The 17,401-nt window shown below is 39.7% G+C and overlaps 1 protein-coding gene across 1 annotated transcript; it reads right to left on the reverse strand.

Moving 5' to 3' along the window:
* Window positions 1-771: 771 nt before the first annotated feature.
* LOC143863293 (glutamine synthetase cytosolic isozyme 2-like) lies at window positions 772-14,331 on the reverse strand. The gene is made up of 13 exons (XM_077373978.1): window positions 14,041-14,331; window positions 13,907-13,946; window positions 13,671-13,774; window positions 12,478-12,526; window positions 12,310-12,416; window positions 12,114-12,201; window positions 9,270-9,398; window positions 9,120-9,194; window positions 2,539-2,592; window positions 2,403-2,440; window positions 1,895-2,054; window positions 1,751-1,811; window positions 772-1,108 (listed from the first exon to the last, which is right to left on the reverse strand). The coding sequence occupies exons 1-13, from the start codon at window positions 14,112-14,114 to the stop codon at window positions 1,014-1,016; spliced, it is 1,074 nt and encodes a 357-aa protein (XP_077230093.1). The 5' UTR covers window positions 14,115-14,331; the 3' UTR covers window positions 772-1,013.
* Window positions 14,332-17,401: the final 3,070 nt, after the last annotated feature.

Below are 17,401 nucleotides of genomic sequence, written 5' to 3' on the forward strand. Positions count from 1 at the left end.
ATGAGCTCAAAATTAAGTTCTACCACTCATATTGAAAATTCCACAGATCTGACATGAAATCACGAATTTCGACTGAGAAAGGATTTAGCTAATCACATCTCCCTTTGCCATTTCTTTAAGATTGTAGTTTCAAAATAGCTATTTTAAATTTCCGCTCACTTGGTTTGTTCTACTACTAAGACCCTATTTGTTCTCGCTTTTGATAACCGATTGTGCTTTCAAAACTGATTATTGGACTCAAATTTATGTTTAATTTTGAGTTCAATAATCAGTTTTTGACTCAATCAGTTGGCAAAATCCAAAATAGAGGGGGCCAAAGACCAGTGACACCATAAGATGCACTTGTCTAAGAGTTCCCTGGAGATTCAAGAATGGGCCCACCAACATGATCTTAGCATCATCGAACCGTCCATCTAGTAGAAGCAATGTGGGAACTACGAGATCATCCTCGAAGGATTTTCTCCATCCTCGAAGGTACGCCAGGGTTACCAAGATCTTCCCAGAGGGATTTTTTCATCCTCAAGGATACATCAGGGTCACCACACCGCGGCTCTGATACTACTTGTTGGGACCCGGTAGAACTCACCTTTAAAAGCTAGCCATTCAAGGGAGTGTGCCCAAGTCCTAATAAGCTCTTCTACATCAATCCTTCGAGGGATCAGGAGTGGGGAACTACACTGGATCTTTTGCTTTCGCTTGGAATCCCAAACAGTTTCACTCAAAATTTTGATAGATATTTAACTTAACAGATGATGCATGGTACAACAGAAATCAGACACGAGGTCGGGCTATCGATATTATTAACTTTTACCAAATGTTGTTGAACATCAAGGAGAATCAAAGGTAGGCCCAACATACACTCACCTGCCTAACTCAAAACCCAAAAGGACTAAACATCTCAATACCACTACATCAGAAGCAGCAAAAAAGATAAATGGATCCTAATGAAATGTAGAGCTTTCCAGGAAGATCCCATGAAGAAAACTAAAATGATGAGTCTGTATGCCCCACACTTATGTTGGCTTCCACAGGAGGGTAGTTGCTGCAATCATGGAGGTGACTACATAGGGATCCATGTTTGATGCAGGCCTCCTGTCCTCGAAATACCCTGCACAACACAAAGCACATATGAGAAGCCCCTCATTTAGGCCCTGTTTGGATTGTAGGAAAAACATTTCTTGTCGAAAAACTTTTCCTAGGATTTTTTTTTTTTTTTTGTTTCCACAATTTAGATGCAAATGATAAATTTTAGTGATAACGCTATCACCCAAAATCTAAATTTTAGTGATAACGCAATAAATTTTAGATGCAAATGATTAACTTTATAGTGATAACGCTATAAATTTTAGTGATAACTCTATAAATTTTAGATGTAAATTAAACTTGAACTGTGATGGTGTGAGTTACTTTTTCCATGTGTAATCAAACAATGGAAAACATGAAATTTTGAACAAAAAATTTATTTTCTAAACTTTCCCAAAAAAAAATTTGCAATCTTTTTCTTTTTTGTAGGTAACCTGGGATTGAACCTCCAACCTCAAGGGTTGAAGAACATAGTCCTTTACCAATAGAGCCAGAAGCTCAACCCCACATTCTTGGAATCTAAACATGGCCTTAGTGTCCCAAACCTCAGTTAAAGAACCAACTCAAGTTCATCAATGTATTAAAGTTAATAGAAACACAATATACAGAATCCATATCGCTAAAACAGGACAGTGGACAGAGATTAGCAAAGTAGAATGATTCACACCTTTTCCAGCTTTCTCTGTGTCCCGGCCGACTCGAATGGAGGCACCACGGTTCGCAACTCCCTACAAATCACAGTGTGGGGGTAAAAACATTTTTCCGAAATTTAATGTTTTTGAAGCCATATATTGATCAGTAGAGGAATTACCCATAAGAAGGTGTTGATGTCAGCTGTTTCATGTCGTCCGGTAAGGCGTCTTTCGTTCCCCTCACCATATGCAGCAATGTGTTCTTTGTGCCTCAGTCCAAGCTTTTCAATAGCCTTCTTAATAATTTCATAACCACCATCATTTCTCATGGATTTAGTGCTGCAGCCACCAAAAAAATCTCAGCTATCAAAACTTGAGTTTCCTTCCAAAGTTGAACAATCAGCCTTTTTTCCAAATCAGTGAAAGGAGAAGCAAAAATAAATGGCGTCTTAAAAAGGGCGGCCCAGAGCACGAGGCTCCCACCATTGCGGGGTCTGAGGAGGGCTGGATGTACACAGCCTTACCCCTGCTTTGCAGAGAGGCTGTTTCCGTGACTTGAACTCATGACCACAAGGTCACAATGGAGCAACCTTACCATTGCGCCAAGGCTTGCCCTCAACAACAGAGTTCTTTTTAACAGTCAACAACAGAGTTTTGTTATAGCCCAATCACAAATTGTTGAATCACCTATAGTTTGTGTGAGCACCAGCTCCATTCCAGTCTCCCTGGTAAGCCAAAGATTCACAAACAAGTCAGAAAAGAGGAGAAAATAAAGAAACCCAGAGAACTTGAAGAGGAATAGAGATTAATTAACAAAACTAACCTGAATAGGCTTGGGGTCAAAGGAGAGAACCACACCAGCAATCTCTGTAATCCTCTGTTTATGCAAAAATAAATAAATAATGTTAAACTACCAGTTACTCCAAAAGCTTAAGCTGTTTGGAGAAAGACGTTATTTATCTTTTATACTTTAACACTTCCCCGCACGTGTGGCCCACTTGGCAAACACGTGGCACATGTGGTCCCACTTTGGGCCGACCATCGCATGTGGATATTTGCTATCCGGGAGGTTTGAACTCGAGACTTTTGGCTTTGATACCATGTTAAACTACCAGTTACTCCAAAAGCTTAAGCTGTTTGGAGAAAGGCGTTATTTATCTTTTATACTTAAACAAATAAAAACATTAAAAAAAAATAAAAAAATCCCCACTATCTGAGAAAGACAAACTGCCAAATGTGTCCATATAAATCTTGCATTACAGTCTATTAATTCATATCTATGCAAAATATTATTTATCTTAGCCCCTCTAGGATTTAGAGCAACACAAACTTTGCACTAAGATCAATGGAGAATCATTTAAACCATAGTTGCCAAAGTGGGAACAGAGTGTGAGAAGCGATGCAGGAAGCGAGGGGCTTAAAAATGAGAAAATGCGGGAAGCGAAACACACTAAAGAAAGTAAAGAGAAGATGTGTGGGAAGGATCATTGAAAGTCAACATGACGCATATAATAAGCCTCATTGGAAGTGGATAAGAAGTACATAGAAATAGTAGGATTGTAATAAGTTAGGGAGGAAGGGTTAATACAAGTTAGGATTACAAGTAGGAGAGAAGACTTGGAGATTAATTAGAATTACAAATTTTAGGAATTTATAGTTTCACATTGTTACATGTACTAAAGGTATTATGGTCATAATATGACTATTATTATATTAAATATATCGTATGGGGGAGGGAATGCTTTAACGCATTCCAGACTCACGCCCCTTCTCCTCTAACTCTCGCACTCTCTTTCTCCCTATCTCACTTCATCTCCTTCTCTCTATTTCTCTCTCATCCATCATGTAGAACATCAACATGGTATCAGAGCTGATGGTGTGAGAGATCCACATCAACAAAAAGGTTCATTATTCCCTTCTTTGTCTTCGTTTTTCTTTTTTTTTGGATTTTTTATTTCAACCCCAATCATTTAGCCATACTAACCCAAACCCTCATCAAACCCCATCCCTCTACCTCTCTTGGATTTTCACACCACACCCCCCTCCCCCCCCCACACTTCTCTTCTTTTTTTTGTCTTATTCGAAAACCTTAATTTTTTTTGTATTTTGCCTCTCTTTTTTGGGTTTTCTCTTCCCATCTCCGTCGGTCGTCTTAACCTAACCCAAACCCTAGCCGCACCTTTCCCCTGCCCCACCCTTTATTTTTGCCCACTTCTCTCTTCCCCATCTTGTGTTGTTCCCTCATTCCATACCCTACACAATTTGACTAAAACTCTAACCCTAGCTTCTCTATGTACTTGTTTGAGACCTCTACACTTGAGGTGGGTGATTACCTTCTATCATCACCTCGCTTCTTTAAAAATCAACACCTTCCATACCTTTCCTTTATGATTTAGACCCTTTTTTTTCGCATGAGTTCTTGGTTCGTGCTTATTACAATCATTGTGCTAGTGTGATTGATCGTAGATGATTATTGGAGGGTACATGTATTGCATGTGTAGTTGGTTGTTGTTGGTGTTGTAGGCGCAATTGTGGTGATTGTCTTGTGGATGGTTTGCTACATAAGTTCTGCCCTCTGTGTGGTTGCTTGTGTTAGGGATTGTGATACTTATTGGTGGTGTTAGTGTGGCTATTGCGGTAGGTTGTTGAGTGCGGTGTTGGAGGCTCTCTTTTTGTGTTGTGGTTGGATTATATTTGTTGGTTGCTCTGTTGTGTTGCTCTTGGTATGGAGTTTGTGGACCCCTCCGCTCGGCAACTGTCTGCTCTTAAGGTTGATGAGACTCTTCGTTCGTCATATGATGCTCAGTCTAGTTACTCTCATGTTAAGCCTCCTCTTTTGATGGCGTTCATTAAATTGGATGGAACAAATTATCCCCCGTGGAAGATGGCTATCTCTACTTATCTACTTGGCCGTAGGAAGATAAGTTTTCTTGAGCGCCCTCCTCCGGCTAGTACTGACAAGTCATATGAATTGTGGCGTGAAGATGATGCTGTGGTTCGCTCATTTCTATGGGGTTGTATGGAACCCCATCTAGCTACTTCCATGATGTATCTTCAGTCCTCGAAAGAAATCTGGGAGCAGGTATCTACGATGTATTTAGGGGTGGATAATCTGACCCGTATTTATGATCGTTTTCCAGATTGGTTTGGTCTTCAGCGAGGAGACAAACCGGTATTGACAAGTCATATGAATTGTGGCGTGAAGATGATGCTGTGGTTCACTCATTTCTATGGGGTTGTATGGAACCCCATATAGCTACTTCCATGATGTATCTTCAGTCCTCGAAAGAAATCTGGGAGCAGGCATCTACGATGTATTCAGGGGTGGATAATCTGACCCGTATCTGTGATCGTTTTTCATATTGGTTTGGTCTTCAGCGATGAGACAAACCGGTACAGACAAGTCATATGAATTGTGGCGTGAAGATAATGTTGTGGTTCACTCATTTCTATGGGGTTGTATGGAACCCCAGATGTATCTTCAGTCCTCAAAAGAAATCTGGGAGCAGGCATCTACGATGTATTCAGGGGTGGATAATCTAACCCGTATCTGTGAACGTTTTTCAGATTGGTTTGGTCTTCAGCGAGGAGACAAACCGGTACAGACAAGTCATATGAATTGTGGCGTGAAGATGTTGTGGTTCGCTCATTTCTATGGGGTTGTATGGAACCCCAGATGTATCTTCAGTCCTCGAAAGAAATCTGGGAGCAGGCATCTACGATGTATTCAGGGGTGGATAATCTGACCAGTATCTGTGATTGTTTTTCAGATTGGTTTGGTCTTTAGCTAGGAGACAAATCGGTAGCGTCCCAGTACAGTGATTACCTTGCTCTTTGTCAGGAGCTTGACTTATTGTTGCCCTTTACTGTTGATCCTGAGGTTCTTAAAAAGCATCAAGAAGAGATGAGAATTGTTCGGTTTCTTGATTCTTTGGGGCCTGACTATCTCCAGCTTGTTAGTTCTGGTTCGCTTCCCAACCTGGCAGATGTCTTCTCCCGTGTGCAGCGTATGCAAGTGGTTCAACATGGTGACCCTAGGTGGATGGGTCGGCTCATGTGACATGTTGGGGTCGATCGTGGTACTGGTGGTGGTCGTTTTGGGCGCGACCGCGATGATGGTGGACATGGTCGTGGCTGTGGCCGTAGTGGTGGTCGAGAGATAGGGGAGGCCGGGATGGTGGTGGTCGTGGACGTGGGCCCCGTTTTTGCACTCATTGTCGTATGGATGGACATATTGTTGATTATTGCTATGATTTACACCCTGAGCTTCGTCCCTACAGAACTGTGAATGCTTCTGCTGCTGCTTCTGATGGTATTTCTTCTTTTGATGCTCCATCTGTGATGCCTGATACTCTAGTTGTCCCTCATGCAGAATATGAGGAATTTCTCCGTATCCGGGACAAAGGAAAGTAGCCTACTGCCACGTTTGCGCATCAAGATAGCCCCTCATGTTTTCTCTCTTGTAGTTCTTCTAGTCCATGGCTCATTGATTCAGGAGCCTCACACCATATGACTGGTAATCCTAACATTCTCTCTTCTTTCCAGTCTGCTCCATCTATGGGTCCTCGAACTGTTACCATGGCTGATGGAACTACATCCCCTGTTTCTGGCATGGGTGTAGTATCCATCTCGACGGGTCTTCACTTGTCTTCCGTTCTATATGTCCCGTCTTTTCCTGTTAATTTATTATTTGTTCGTCAATTAACGCAGTCTCTTAACTGTTTTGTTTCCTTTTTTCTTCTCATTGTGTTTTTCAGGACATGAAGACTGGGACAAGGATTGGCTTGGGCCGTGAGATTGATGGCCTTTACTACCTTGATCAGGCTAGTGCTGGTGTTACTCTTCGTACTTCGGTGGATGCCTATCAGTGGCATTGTCGTTTGGGACATCCACCTGTGGATATGCTTCGGAAGTCTTCGTTTGTTTCAACTCCAATTCCATCCTTTCATTGCGAGTCCTGTGAGTTGGGAAAACACCATCGCGTGTCCTTCCCTTCTCGAGTTAGTAGTCGAGTGTCTCGTTAATTTGAGCTTATACATTCTGATGTTTGAGGTCCAGCTAGAACAACTTTGTTAAATGGACATAAATATTTTATCATATTTGTTGATGATTATTCGAGGACCACGTGGTTGTTTTTACTTAAAGATACATCTCAAGTGTTTAATGCATTTCGTAATTTTTATTTTGAGGTGGAAAATCAATTTAAATGTACGATTAATTGTTTACGTACTAACAATGCTAAGGAATATTTTTCTTTGGATAATGGCTTTCATGATTTTCTTTCCTCTTGTGGTATCATTCATCAGCCGTCCTATGCACACACATCACAACAGAAAGGCGTCCCTGAAAGGAAAATTCATTATTTGTTGGATATGATTCGTACGATTATGTTTCAGATGAAGGTTCCTAAGATTCACTGGGGAGATGCAGCCCTCACGGCATGCTTCTTAAGAAATCGTCACCCTTCTTCAGTTTTACCTGTCAAACGCCATTTTCTGTCTTGTATCTTCTTAGAGATCTGTTTCCTTTAGTGCCACATGTCTTTGGATGTACGTGTTTTGTTCATAAATTGTCTCCAGGACTTGACAAGTTAGACCCTCGACGGGCAGAGAAGTGCATTTTCTTGCATCACTCTCGAACCCAAAAAGGTTATAAATGTTATAGCCCTCGCCTTCGAAAGACATGTTTATGCGGATGTCACATTCTTTGAGGACCAACCTTATTTGTCTGGCTCAGGTCCTCAGTTACATGTTGACATCCCTAGCCTTCCTGTTCCTTTCATGATGGGTTATTCTCTGTCAGGTCCTGTGAGTGCTCCAGACATTGCCACAAGTTCTCCTGTGGACCCTAAGGATTCTGAACTGAAAACTTTTACTTGGGGACCTCGTCAGGTCATTCTTTCGATGACTGAAGCACCATCTCAGCCCATTGATCCTCTTCCACAGTCGGATTGTAAATCTTCAGGTATTTGTTCTCCTACTCATGATTCACCTATTGCATCCCGGACTAGATCATGTATTGTGGCTCATCCTATTTCTAATTTTGTTACTTACGAGCATCTCTTACCATCTTTTCGGTCCTTGGTTTTATGGTCTGAAGCAATTGCCCAGGGCTTGGTTTGGACGATTTAGTGCTGCCATTTTGCGCTTTGGGTTGAAGTAGTGTGATGTTGATCATTCTGTGTTCAGTCACAAATCTGATTCTGGATATTCTCCTGATAGTGTAGGTTGATGACATTGTAATTACAGGAGATGACAAGTCTGGCATCTAAAATCTAAAGTCCTTTCTTCAAGGAGAGTTTTCCACTAAAGATTTGGGCGAGCTCAGATATTTCCTTGGTATCGAGGTAGCACGGTCTCGTCATGGACTATTTTTGTCACAAAAAAAGTATGTGTTGGACATCTTAGAGAAGACAAGCTCAGTGGGGGTGAAACCTGCGACTATCCCTATGGATCCAAATGTTAAACTTCTTCCTGATCAAGGAGAGTTGCTGAATGATCCGGGTCGATATAGAAGACTGGTTGGGAAACTAATCTATTTGACTGTCACTCGTCTAGATATATCATTTGCAGTTGGTATGTTTAGTCGTTTTAAGAGTACTCCACGTACTTCCCACTGGGTTGCTGTCATTCAGATTATCAAATATTTAAAGGGTACTCCAGGTAAAGGTCTATACTTCAGAAAGTATGGACATGAAAAGGTAGAAGGTTTTAGTGATGCAGATTGGGCAGGAGATCCTGCTGACAGGAGATCAACTACGGAATATTGCACGTTTGTAGGAGGTAATTTGGTGTCTTGGAGAAATAAAAAGCAAGAAGTTGTGTCCAAGTCAAGTGCAGACTCACACCCCTTGAGGGGGAGTATTAAATGTACTAAGGGTATTATGGTCATAATATGACTTATTATAATAAATATATCGTATGGGAGAGGAAATGCTTTAACGCATTCCAGACTCACACCCCTTCTCCTCTAACTCTCGCACTCTCTTTCTCTCTCTCACACTTCATCTCCTTCTCTCTATTTCTCTCTCATCCATCATTAAGAACATCAACACATGTTTTTTGGAAAAAGATCCACATAATTCTTATTTAAAACTTAAGATGAGATTAAGTTGTAAATACACTCTTTTTTAAATGCGCTCCTTCAAGGAGAAAATATTCTTTTAGGAAGAGCTATTCACCTGGAAACTCCTAAGAAGCGTCTGGGAAGCATGGTTCCCCTAAATTTGGGAAACGAGTAAGAACTTAGCTTCCGAAGCGAGTTTCCAGGGAAGTGAGATTCCCATCTAACTAGGAAGGTTCCCAGTAACTATGATTTAAGCCTTAAAATGAAACAGCTAAATCTAACTAAACCCAAAAAAAAAAAAATCAAATTCTACAGCAAGTAATAAGCATCTGCAATTACCTCCAGAATGTAACGAGCAACCCATAATTCGTCACTGGCAGAGATGCCAACAGAAGGACCAACTTGGAATTCCCACTGCACAAGAAGCATGGTTCAAAAATCACATCGAAATGTCGAAAGTAAGAATGAAAAACAGGAAAAAATATTCACCTGGCCTGGCATGACTTCGCCATTGATGCCACCAATGTTTATGCCTGCATATAGACAGGCTTTGTAGTGGGAATCCACGATGTCACGTCCAAATGCTTTGTCAGCCCCAATACCACAATAGTATGGACCCTGATCCAAAATTCATATAATTGAGATGATACTAAGAAAATAACATTGGACATTAATGTTAACAGGGAAAAAGAAAAGAAAAGCTACATATAGATGTTGGTATATACATGCAGAGGAGACCCTTTAACTACCAGCATTTCCAGCTGAAGTTCATGCATTCATACACAGATTTGACTTGTAATACCCTTAATTAGTGGCAGGATTGTAAATATATGGCTGGGTTTTTAATCTTAAAGTTTCATACAAGAATAAATTTGAGTCCAATAATCAATTTTGGACTCCAAATCAATTCTCAAAATCCAAAATCCAAAAGGACCTGAGCCCCTGTTTGCTTTGGATTTTGAGATAAAATTGATCACAGGACTCATAAAATTGATTATTGGACTTAAACTCAATTATGAGTCCAATTGTCAATTTGGACTCAACTAAACTTCTGCTGGTGCATTGAAACCGTAAATAGTAAGACATATATATATATATATATATAGAGAGAGAGAGAGAAAACGGTTCCTACACATAAGAGAGTTCTCTACACACTAGTTTAAAATACAGTGGGGGCCCACATTGTTTGGATGATCCAAGCCATCCATTTTAAAGGCCCTCACATCGATAGGGTGTCTACAAAAAATCAGATCCATAGGATCATCCCAACCCTACGATTTGTGGAGGTAAAATGGATGTCTTTAAACCTTCACAAATTAGTCCAATTTTTGCCTCCATAGTTCGAATGGTTAGGATGATCCTCTGGATCTGATTTTTTGTGGACACCCTATCTATGTGAGGGCCTTAAAAATGAATGGTTTGGATCACCCAAATAATGTGGCCCCCACTGTATTTTAAGCTAGTGTGTAGATAACTTATCTACACATGTGTGTAGGAACCGTTCTCTCATATATATATATATATATATATATATATATATATATATGGGAAAGGTGTGCGTACTCGGTCGAGTAGATAAGCTTATCTACTCGGTCGAGTAGATAAGCTTATCTACTCGGTCGGGTTAAAAAAGTAGGGGCCCACATTTTTGGGGTGATCCAAACCATTCATTTGAAAGGCCCTTACCTAGATAGGGTGTCCACAAAAAATCAGCCCCATAGGATCATCCTAACCCATCCAACAGTGGAGGGAAAATGGGCAGATTTGTGGACAAGTTGTGTTTGTCCATTTTTCCCCATTTTTCCCTCCACTGTTGCATGGGTTAGGATGATCCTATGGGGCTGATTTTTTGTGGACACCCTATCTAGGTAAGGGCCTTTCAAATGAATGGTTTGGATCACCCCAAAAATGTGGGCCCCCACTGTTTTTAACCCGACCGAGTAGATAAGCTTATCTACTCGACCGAGTACGCACACCTTTCCCTATATATATATATATATATATATATATATATACACAGAGAGAGAGAGAGAGAGTGTTAAGTGAAGCTACACATATTTGTGATCCAAACCATTCATTTGATAGGACCTCACATTGATAGGGTGTGCCCAAAAAATTAGCTCCATTGGATGATCTCAACCCTTCAAACTGTAGAGGCAAAAATGGACAGATTTGTGAAGGTTTTTACACGTCCATTATTGCCTCCACAAATCATAGGGTTGGGATGATCCTATGGAGCTGATTTTTTGGGCACACCCTATCTATGTGAGGGCCCATCAAATGAATGGTTTGCATCACCCAAACAATGTGGGGCCCACTGTATTTTAAGCCGTCGGTGTAGCTAAGTTAGCTACACGTATGTGTAGCTACACTTTTCTCATATATATATATATATAGTAAAACGGTTCCTACACATATGTGTAGATAAGTTATCTACACACTAGCTTAAAATACAGTGGGGACCACATTATTTGGGTGATCCAAACCATTCATTTTTAAGGCCCTCACATAGATAGGGTGTCCACAAAAAATCAGATCCATAGGATCATCCTAACCATTCGAACTGTGGAGGCAAAAAATGGACTAATTTGTGAAGGTTTAAAGACATCCATTTTACCTCAACAAATCGTAGGGTTGGGATGATCCTATGGATCTGATTTTTTGTAGATACCCTATCTATGTGAGGGCCTTTAAAATGGATGGCTTGGATCACCCAAACAATGTGGGCCCCCACTGTATTTTAAGCTAGTGTGTACAGAACTCTCTACACATATGTGTAGGAACCGTTTTCTCATATATATATATATATATATATATATATATATAAAGGGCGGCCGCACGAGGCTCCCGCCATTGCGGGGTCTGGGGAGGGCTAGGTGTACATTTATAGATATAAGAAACAAGAAAATCAACGTGGATTATTTTCATCACCTTTCCATAAAAGAATGGAACGAAACATAATATAGAGATAAGAAACATTGTATTGGGTTTGCAGTAAATCAACAGCTAAGAACCCCAAAAATTGGCAAACTTCAATAATAAATAGCACCCACAAAAGACCTTAATTATATAAACAAATAGACAGATTTTAAGAAAAAATAAAATAAAATCCATCAGATTAAGGGCCTCTCTGGATGCTACCAAAATCCTTCGGGCATGTTCTGCAACTAAGATTATTTTAAGTTAAGCTTATTTTCAAATGGGATCTGAGGCACCTTAGGAAGCCATTAATTAAGATAGATATTAAATTATTAATAACCATTATTTGGAAATTAGATTATGAAAAAAATTAATATTCCTCAAAAACAAGCTTGTTCAAAAATAATTAATTACCTGAGGGCCAGGATAACCTCCCACAGGCCACCCAAGGGGCCATTTCACATCTTTCTGCAAAAGGGTGTACTCCTGCTCTATTCCATACCTGATTTTCAAAAATAAAAATGTCAAAATAAAAAAAAAACAGAGAAAACACAATAAATCAAACCGAAGAGAAAAGTATTAACAACCAAAGCAAGGTAAAAAAAATCACCAAGTTTCTTCAGCAACAACATCTGGATGCCTGAAGATCTTTGCGGCATCATGTCTTTTGTTTGTTGGAATTGGCTCTCCACCAGGCGTATAAGCATCACACATCACCTACCAACCAAATTAAATAATAATAATAATAAAAAAAAAAATTATAACTAAAATAACTTACAAGAATATTGTTGCCTCTCCTAAATGGGTCCTTGAATATGGCCTGAGGGCTGTTGGAACAGACCCAAAAAAACAAAAGCATTTAAGTTCCAAGGAAGGAAAAGCTGAAAAATGAAAACCCATCAAAGAAATTGCAAAAGTAAGGCCCTGTTTGTTTTGGATTTTGAGGGCCAATTGTGAGTCCAAAACTGATTATTGCACTCAAAATTAGGCTTGTTCGTTTAATTATGATTTATGACAACTGATAGTGAGTGTCAAACCGATTATTGGACTAAAAATTATGTTTAAATTTGAGTCCAATAATCGGTTTAGCACTCATAATCTTAAGGCCCTGTTCGTTTAGGCCTTGTTTGTTTAAGATTATGCCAACTGATTGTGAGACCAAAGCCGATCATTGGACTCAAATTTAAACATAATTTCGCGTCTTTGGGGCTCAGAATCAGTCAGCATAATCTTAAACGAAAAGGGCCTTAAGATTATGAACCGATTGTGAGTGCCAAATCATTTATTGGACTCAAATTTAAACGTCCAATAATTGCTTTGGGGCTCACAATCGGTTGGCATAATCTTAAATGAACAAGGCCTTAAAATTATGAACCGATTGTGTGTGCCAAGTCAATTATTAGACTCAAATTTAAACGTAATTTTGCATCCAATAATTGCTTTGGGGCTCACAATCGGTTGGCATAATCTTAAACGAACAGGGCCTTAAGATTATGAGTGCCAAAATCAATTATTGGACTCCTTGTTCGTTTGAGGTTATGACAACCGATGGTGAGAACCCAAACTGACTATTGGACTCGAATTACATCAAGGCCCTGTTTGTTTGAGATTATGCCAACCGATTGTGAGTCCAAAACCAATTATTAGACTCAAAATTAAACATAAATTTGAGTCCAATAATTGCTTTTGGACCCACAATCGGTTGGCATAATCGTAAATGAACAGGCCTAATTTTGACTCCAATAATCAGTTTGAGGGCTCACCGGTTACCATAATCTCAAACGAACAGGGCCTAAACGTAATTTTGAGTCCAATAATCGGTTTGGCACTCACAACCTTAAGGCCCTATTCCTTTCATGTTGTTACCACCAATTGTAAGCCCCCTATCTTATTATTGGCTCAAGCCAATCTGAATTCTAAAAATCCAAAACAAACAAGGCCAAAGAAAAAAGACAGAAAAGAAAAACTTACTACAAAATAACCTCACTATCTTTTCCAGGAGCTTGACCAGTGCTCGAACCATCGTAGTTCCACTTTGGAAGCTTGTGGGGATCACTAACAGGCCCTGGAAGCGTCTGTTCAGAATAAAATAAAGTAAAGAAAGCAAAGAATCCACTAACAAAATTCATAAAATATAGATGATCAAGCCAAAAAAAAATACAAAAATCCAACTCAAAGAAATGGGTAAGAAAGAAAAAGAAAATTACCCTTGCTTTGCTCCTAAGGTCCATACCAGACCCACCAATCCTATCAATAAACAAGCATCAAACAACTCAAAAAACTACAAAAAAAAAAAAAAAAAAACCATAGAAATATATAAAAAGAAAAGTGAATAACTCACCATATGTATTCTGCAATCACCTTCTCAGTAGAATCAGAGAGATTTAAGTTGAGAAGATCGTTCATCAGAGACATCTTGGATAATCAAGAAAGAAAATGAGAAATCTTTTTTATTTCTTTTTCTATATAGAAAGATCTCTCTCCCTCTCTTTCTTTCACTCTCGCGTGTGTGAGAAAATGTGGAGAAGAGTGGGGGATTTGAAGCGGATTTATAGAGAGGGAGGAGGAGTTTACAATAGCAAAATGAAGAAAATATTGATGAGAAAGAGATTTGTTTTGTGGAGTGGAAACTGGAAACTGGAAACTGGAAAATGAGAACTAGAGAATGGCAAGTAGAAGCGCGGGAGAAACTCTGTTTTTTACAAACGCGGTTAGAAATCGAACCGGTCTTTTTTTTCCCATCAAAATCTCGCGATATGTTCTCTAGTATATGAAGTTGGATTTTCGAGTTATAGGCCCCACTTAGTAATGTCCACACAATGATCTGGACAGTTCATCTAATGGGACCCACTGTGGTGTCTCTCATCTAGCGTATTTATTAGACCTGGCAAACGGGCGGGTTGGGTTGGGTTGGGTTATCCGAAGATCATGCGGGAGCGGGTCAAACGGGTTGGGTAAAAAATGACCTCCATCCCTATGGGTCAGTACTTATGTGACCTGCACCCACTGCAGGTGAGTTGGGTCAACCAGTGAGTTACCCTCAATTTTTTGACCAAGAGTATTTTTTTTATTAATAAGGATATTATAGCAATAAAAGTAGAAGAAGAGACTTACAAAAACTGCCGGGAGTACCCCCATTGCAAACGAACCCTTGTCCTTTTTATATCAGGTTGTATTTCCTCTTAATCTAGAGTCTAGACCGTCCATTTCTCTTTTTCTTTGACCTCACGGTTCATATGGATTGCTTCTCAATGAAGTTACACAAAATGCCTGGAGTACCCTCCAAAAGAGAGAAATTCCCTCTTTTATCTGAAAGCTGCCCTTTGTTGCGAGTTAGGAAATGCAGCCTGTATCTATTCGAACCAAAAACCCATGGGTCAATTTGGACGGTCACTCAAATGCCAACCCATACCTGCAAATTTGTGGGTGGGTTTGGGTCGACCCATGGGCACAGGTCGATTTTGCCAGATCTAGTATTTATGACTACTCTTTTTACACTGCAAGGTGGTGGGGGGGGGGGGGGGGGGGGGCAGAAAAGGACTGGGAATATATCACGGGCGATGTTAAATTCGCACCCGTTTAACGTAAATTGACGTCAAAAAGCGATAAAGTCTGCCACATACCCTCGTTTTTTTACACTTTTTGACATCCCTCGTTTTTTGACACTTTTTGACATCAATTCACAGTAAAGGGGTGTGAATTACCTTCTAGGGGATCTCGCTATATCATTTCCCATTAACATAAAGTTTTAGCATGTGTTGGAATGTTGATGAAGTATGTTTCAATAGGGTCCAACCTCATTGTGCTGTAACGAGGCCCGGCCCACTGGTGTATAATGGGACTCACCATTGATTGATCTGAGATATCAATTTTATAGGCCTTGCTTTGGATCTCCTGCGGCCCGAAGATCACGATAATCATACAATCCTAATGTCCAATAAGGGATTTGGTAGGGACCATCTGCAAAATGTCTTATGCGATGGTCCGTAGCAAATCCCGTCCAATAATGTGCATTTTCTGTTGTTGAAATATGAGTTTGTTGAGTAAAAGTTTGGGACCCATCATGACGTAGGGGCCACGCTTCAGTTGCAATGGTGTTGGGCCCTGCTCAAGCATTCGTATGGCCATCTTTAACAACCATGAATTTATTTTCCATGAAATATTAGCTTACCCAACGGGGACTACGGGCTTGAGAGACCTTAGAGGGATTTGAGTGAGAAGATGAATTGTAAAGGCTAAAATGAAGGATAAGAACCTACTCAAATCACCAATTTGAAGTAAATATTTTGGGCCATATCCCTCCCACTCAAATCACCTAAACCATTGCACAATATATTCAACATTCTTGAGAGGAATTGATATTGACACCCCATAAATTTAGGACATTTTATATGTTGTTGGGGTGTGAACATCATTATTTTTCATAAAGTACAGTGGGCCCTACTTCATTAGATGATCCAAACCGTTCATTTGTTGGGCCACACAACATATATATAGTCGTACACTGTAATTTGAATAAAGTTATATTCTCGCGATATGTGAGAAGATAATCTCACCAACAAACAAGAGAAAGAAAAGAGAGAAAATTAACTCGAGCAGGGAGTTAGGGTTAACCCATTATAGTCAGTCGGGGAAAGGGAGTCGTACGGAAGAGACCTACAGTCTTTATGCCCGTGCCTCGGTATCACCGACACGTGTCGTCGTTTTCGAACAGTCCACGCTCGAATTGGTTTGCAACGCTTGGCGGGGCCCACTTGATATCGGAGTCTCCGATCATCTTCGTGGATAAGGGTTATGGTACTCATATTGGCACCACCATGTTTTGATAAATGCACAAACTCAGATTGTCTTTTCTGTTTTATTTTAGCTTCAAAGAGCTTTTGGGAACTGTTATAACCCCTGTTAAATGCTTAAAATAATAAAAGACAAGATTAGTTAGTGCAATTATCAAAACAGACTAGTGCCAATATCAGTACCCTAAGGTTATAGTGTTTTCTAATATTCCAAGAGAACCACAGCCTGCGTGGCTGATGTGGACAAATCTCAACCGTTTAGAAAATCTATCCATCCAATCTCTCGAGTAAATCTATTTTCTAAGCTATTTTAAGAAAGGAAAAATTGCCAAGGTGGGACTCTAAAATACAAGAATTATGAACTGGGAACACCCTTTTCAAAAATTGTTAAAGAGGGTTGATAACCCCCTTTTGAGAGTTTGATAACCCCATTTAGAGGGTTGGTAACCCCCTCTTAGAGACTTGATAACCCTCATTTTGTCCCTCTCTAACAAATTTTCAAAAGTGTGTCTCCCGTTCACAATTCTTGCATTTTGGCGTCACCCATCGGCAATTTTTCCTTTAAGAAATCCCAAAAAAATATCACTACCAATAATGGAATTGTTTAATAACGAGAAGAGTGTTATTAGTGAAAAATGGTGTGTTATTATTCAGCTTAGCACATTCCTAATATTTTTCTCCCTACCATAACACGCCATCAAACCTTCTAAAAATATAATCTAATCTCGGTAGGATAGCTTTAAAAAATCATATGCTTTTTAATTCTGGTATTTTGTTTGTGATTGGTATAACATAATTGTTTTAATTCAATCAAGTTGAAATTTTGGTTTGGATCTTATTATTTTAGTTAAAGAGCATCACCCCATTTTTCTATACAACATACACAAATAGATTTGAATATCTTAATGT

This window comes from Tasmannia lanceolata, unplaced genomic scaffold (assembly GCF_043159265.1).
Source record: "Tasmannia lanceolata isolate RefF3 unplaced genomic scaffold, GAP_Taslan_0.1 ptg000044l, whole genome shotgun sequence".
Classification (NCBI taxonomy): domain Eukaryota; kingdom Viridiplantae; phylum Streptophyta; class Magnoliopsida; order Canellales; family Winteraceae; genus Tasmannia; species Tasmannia lanceolata.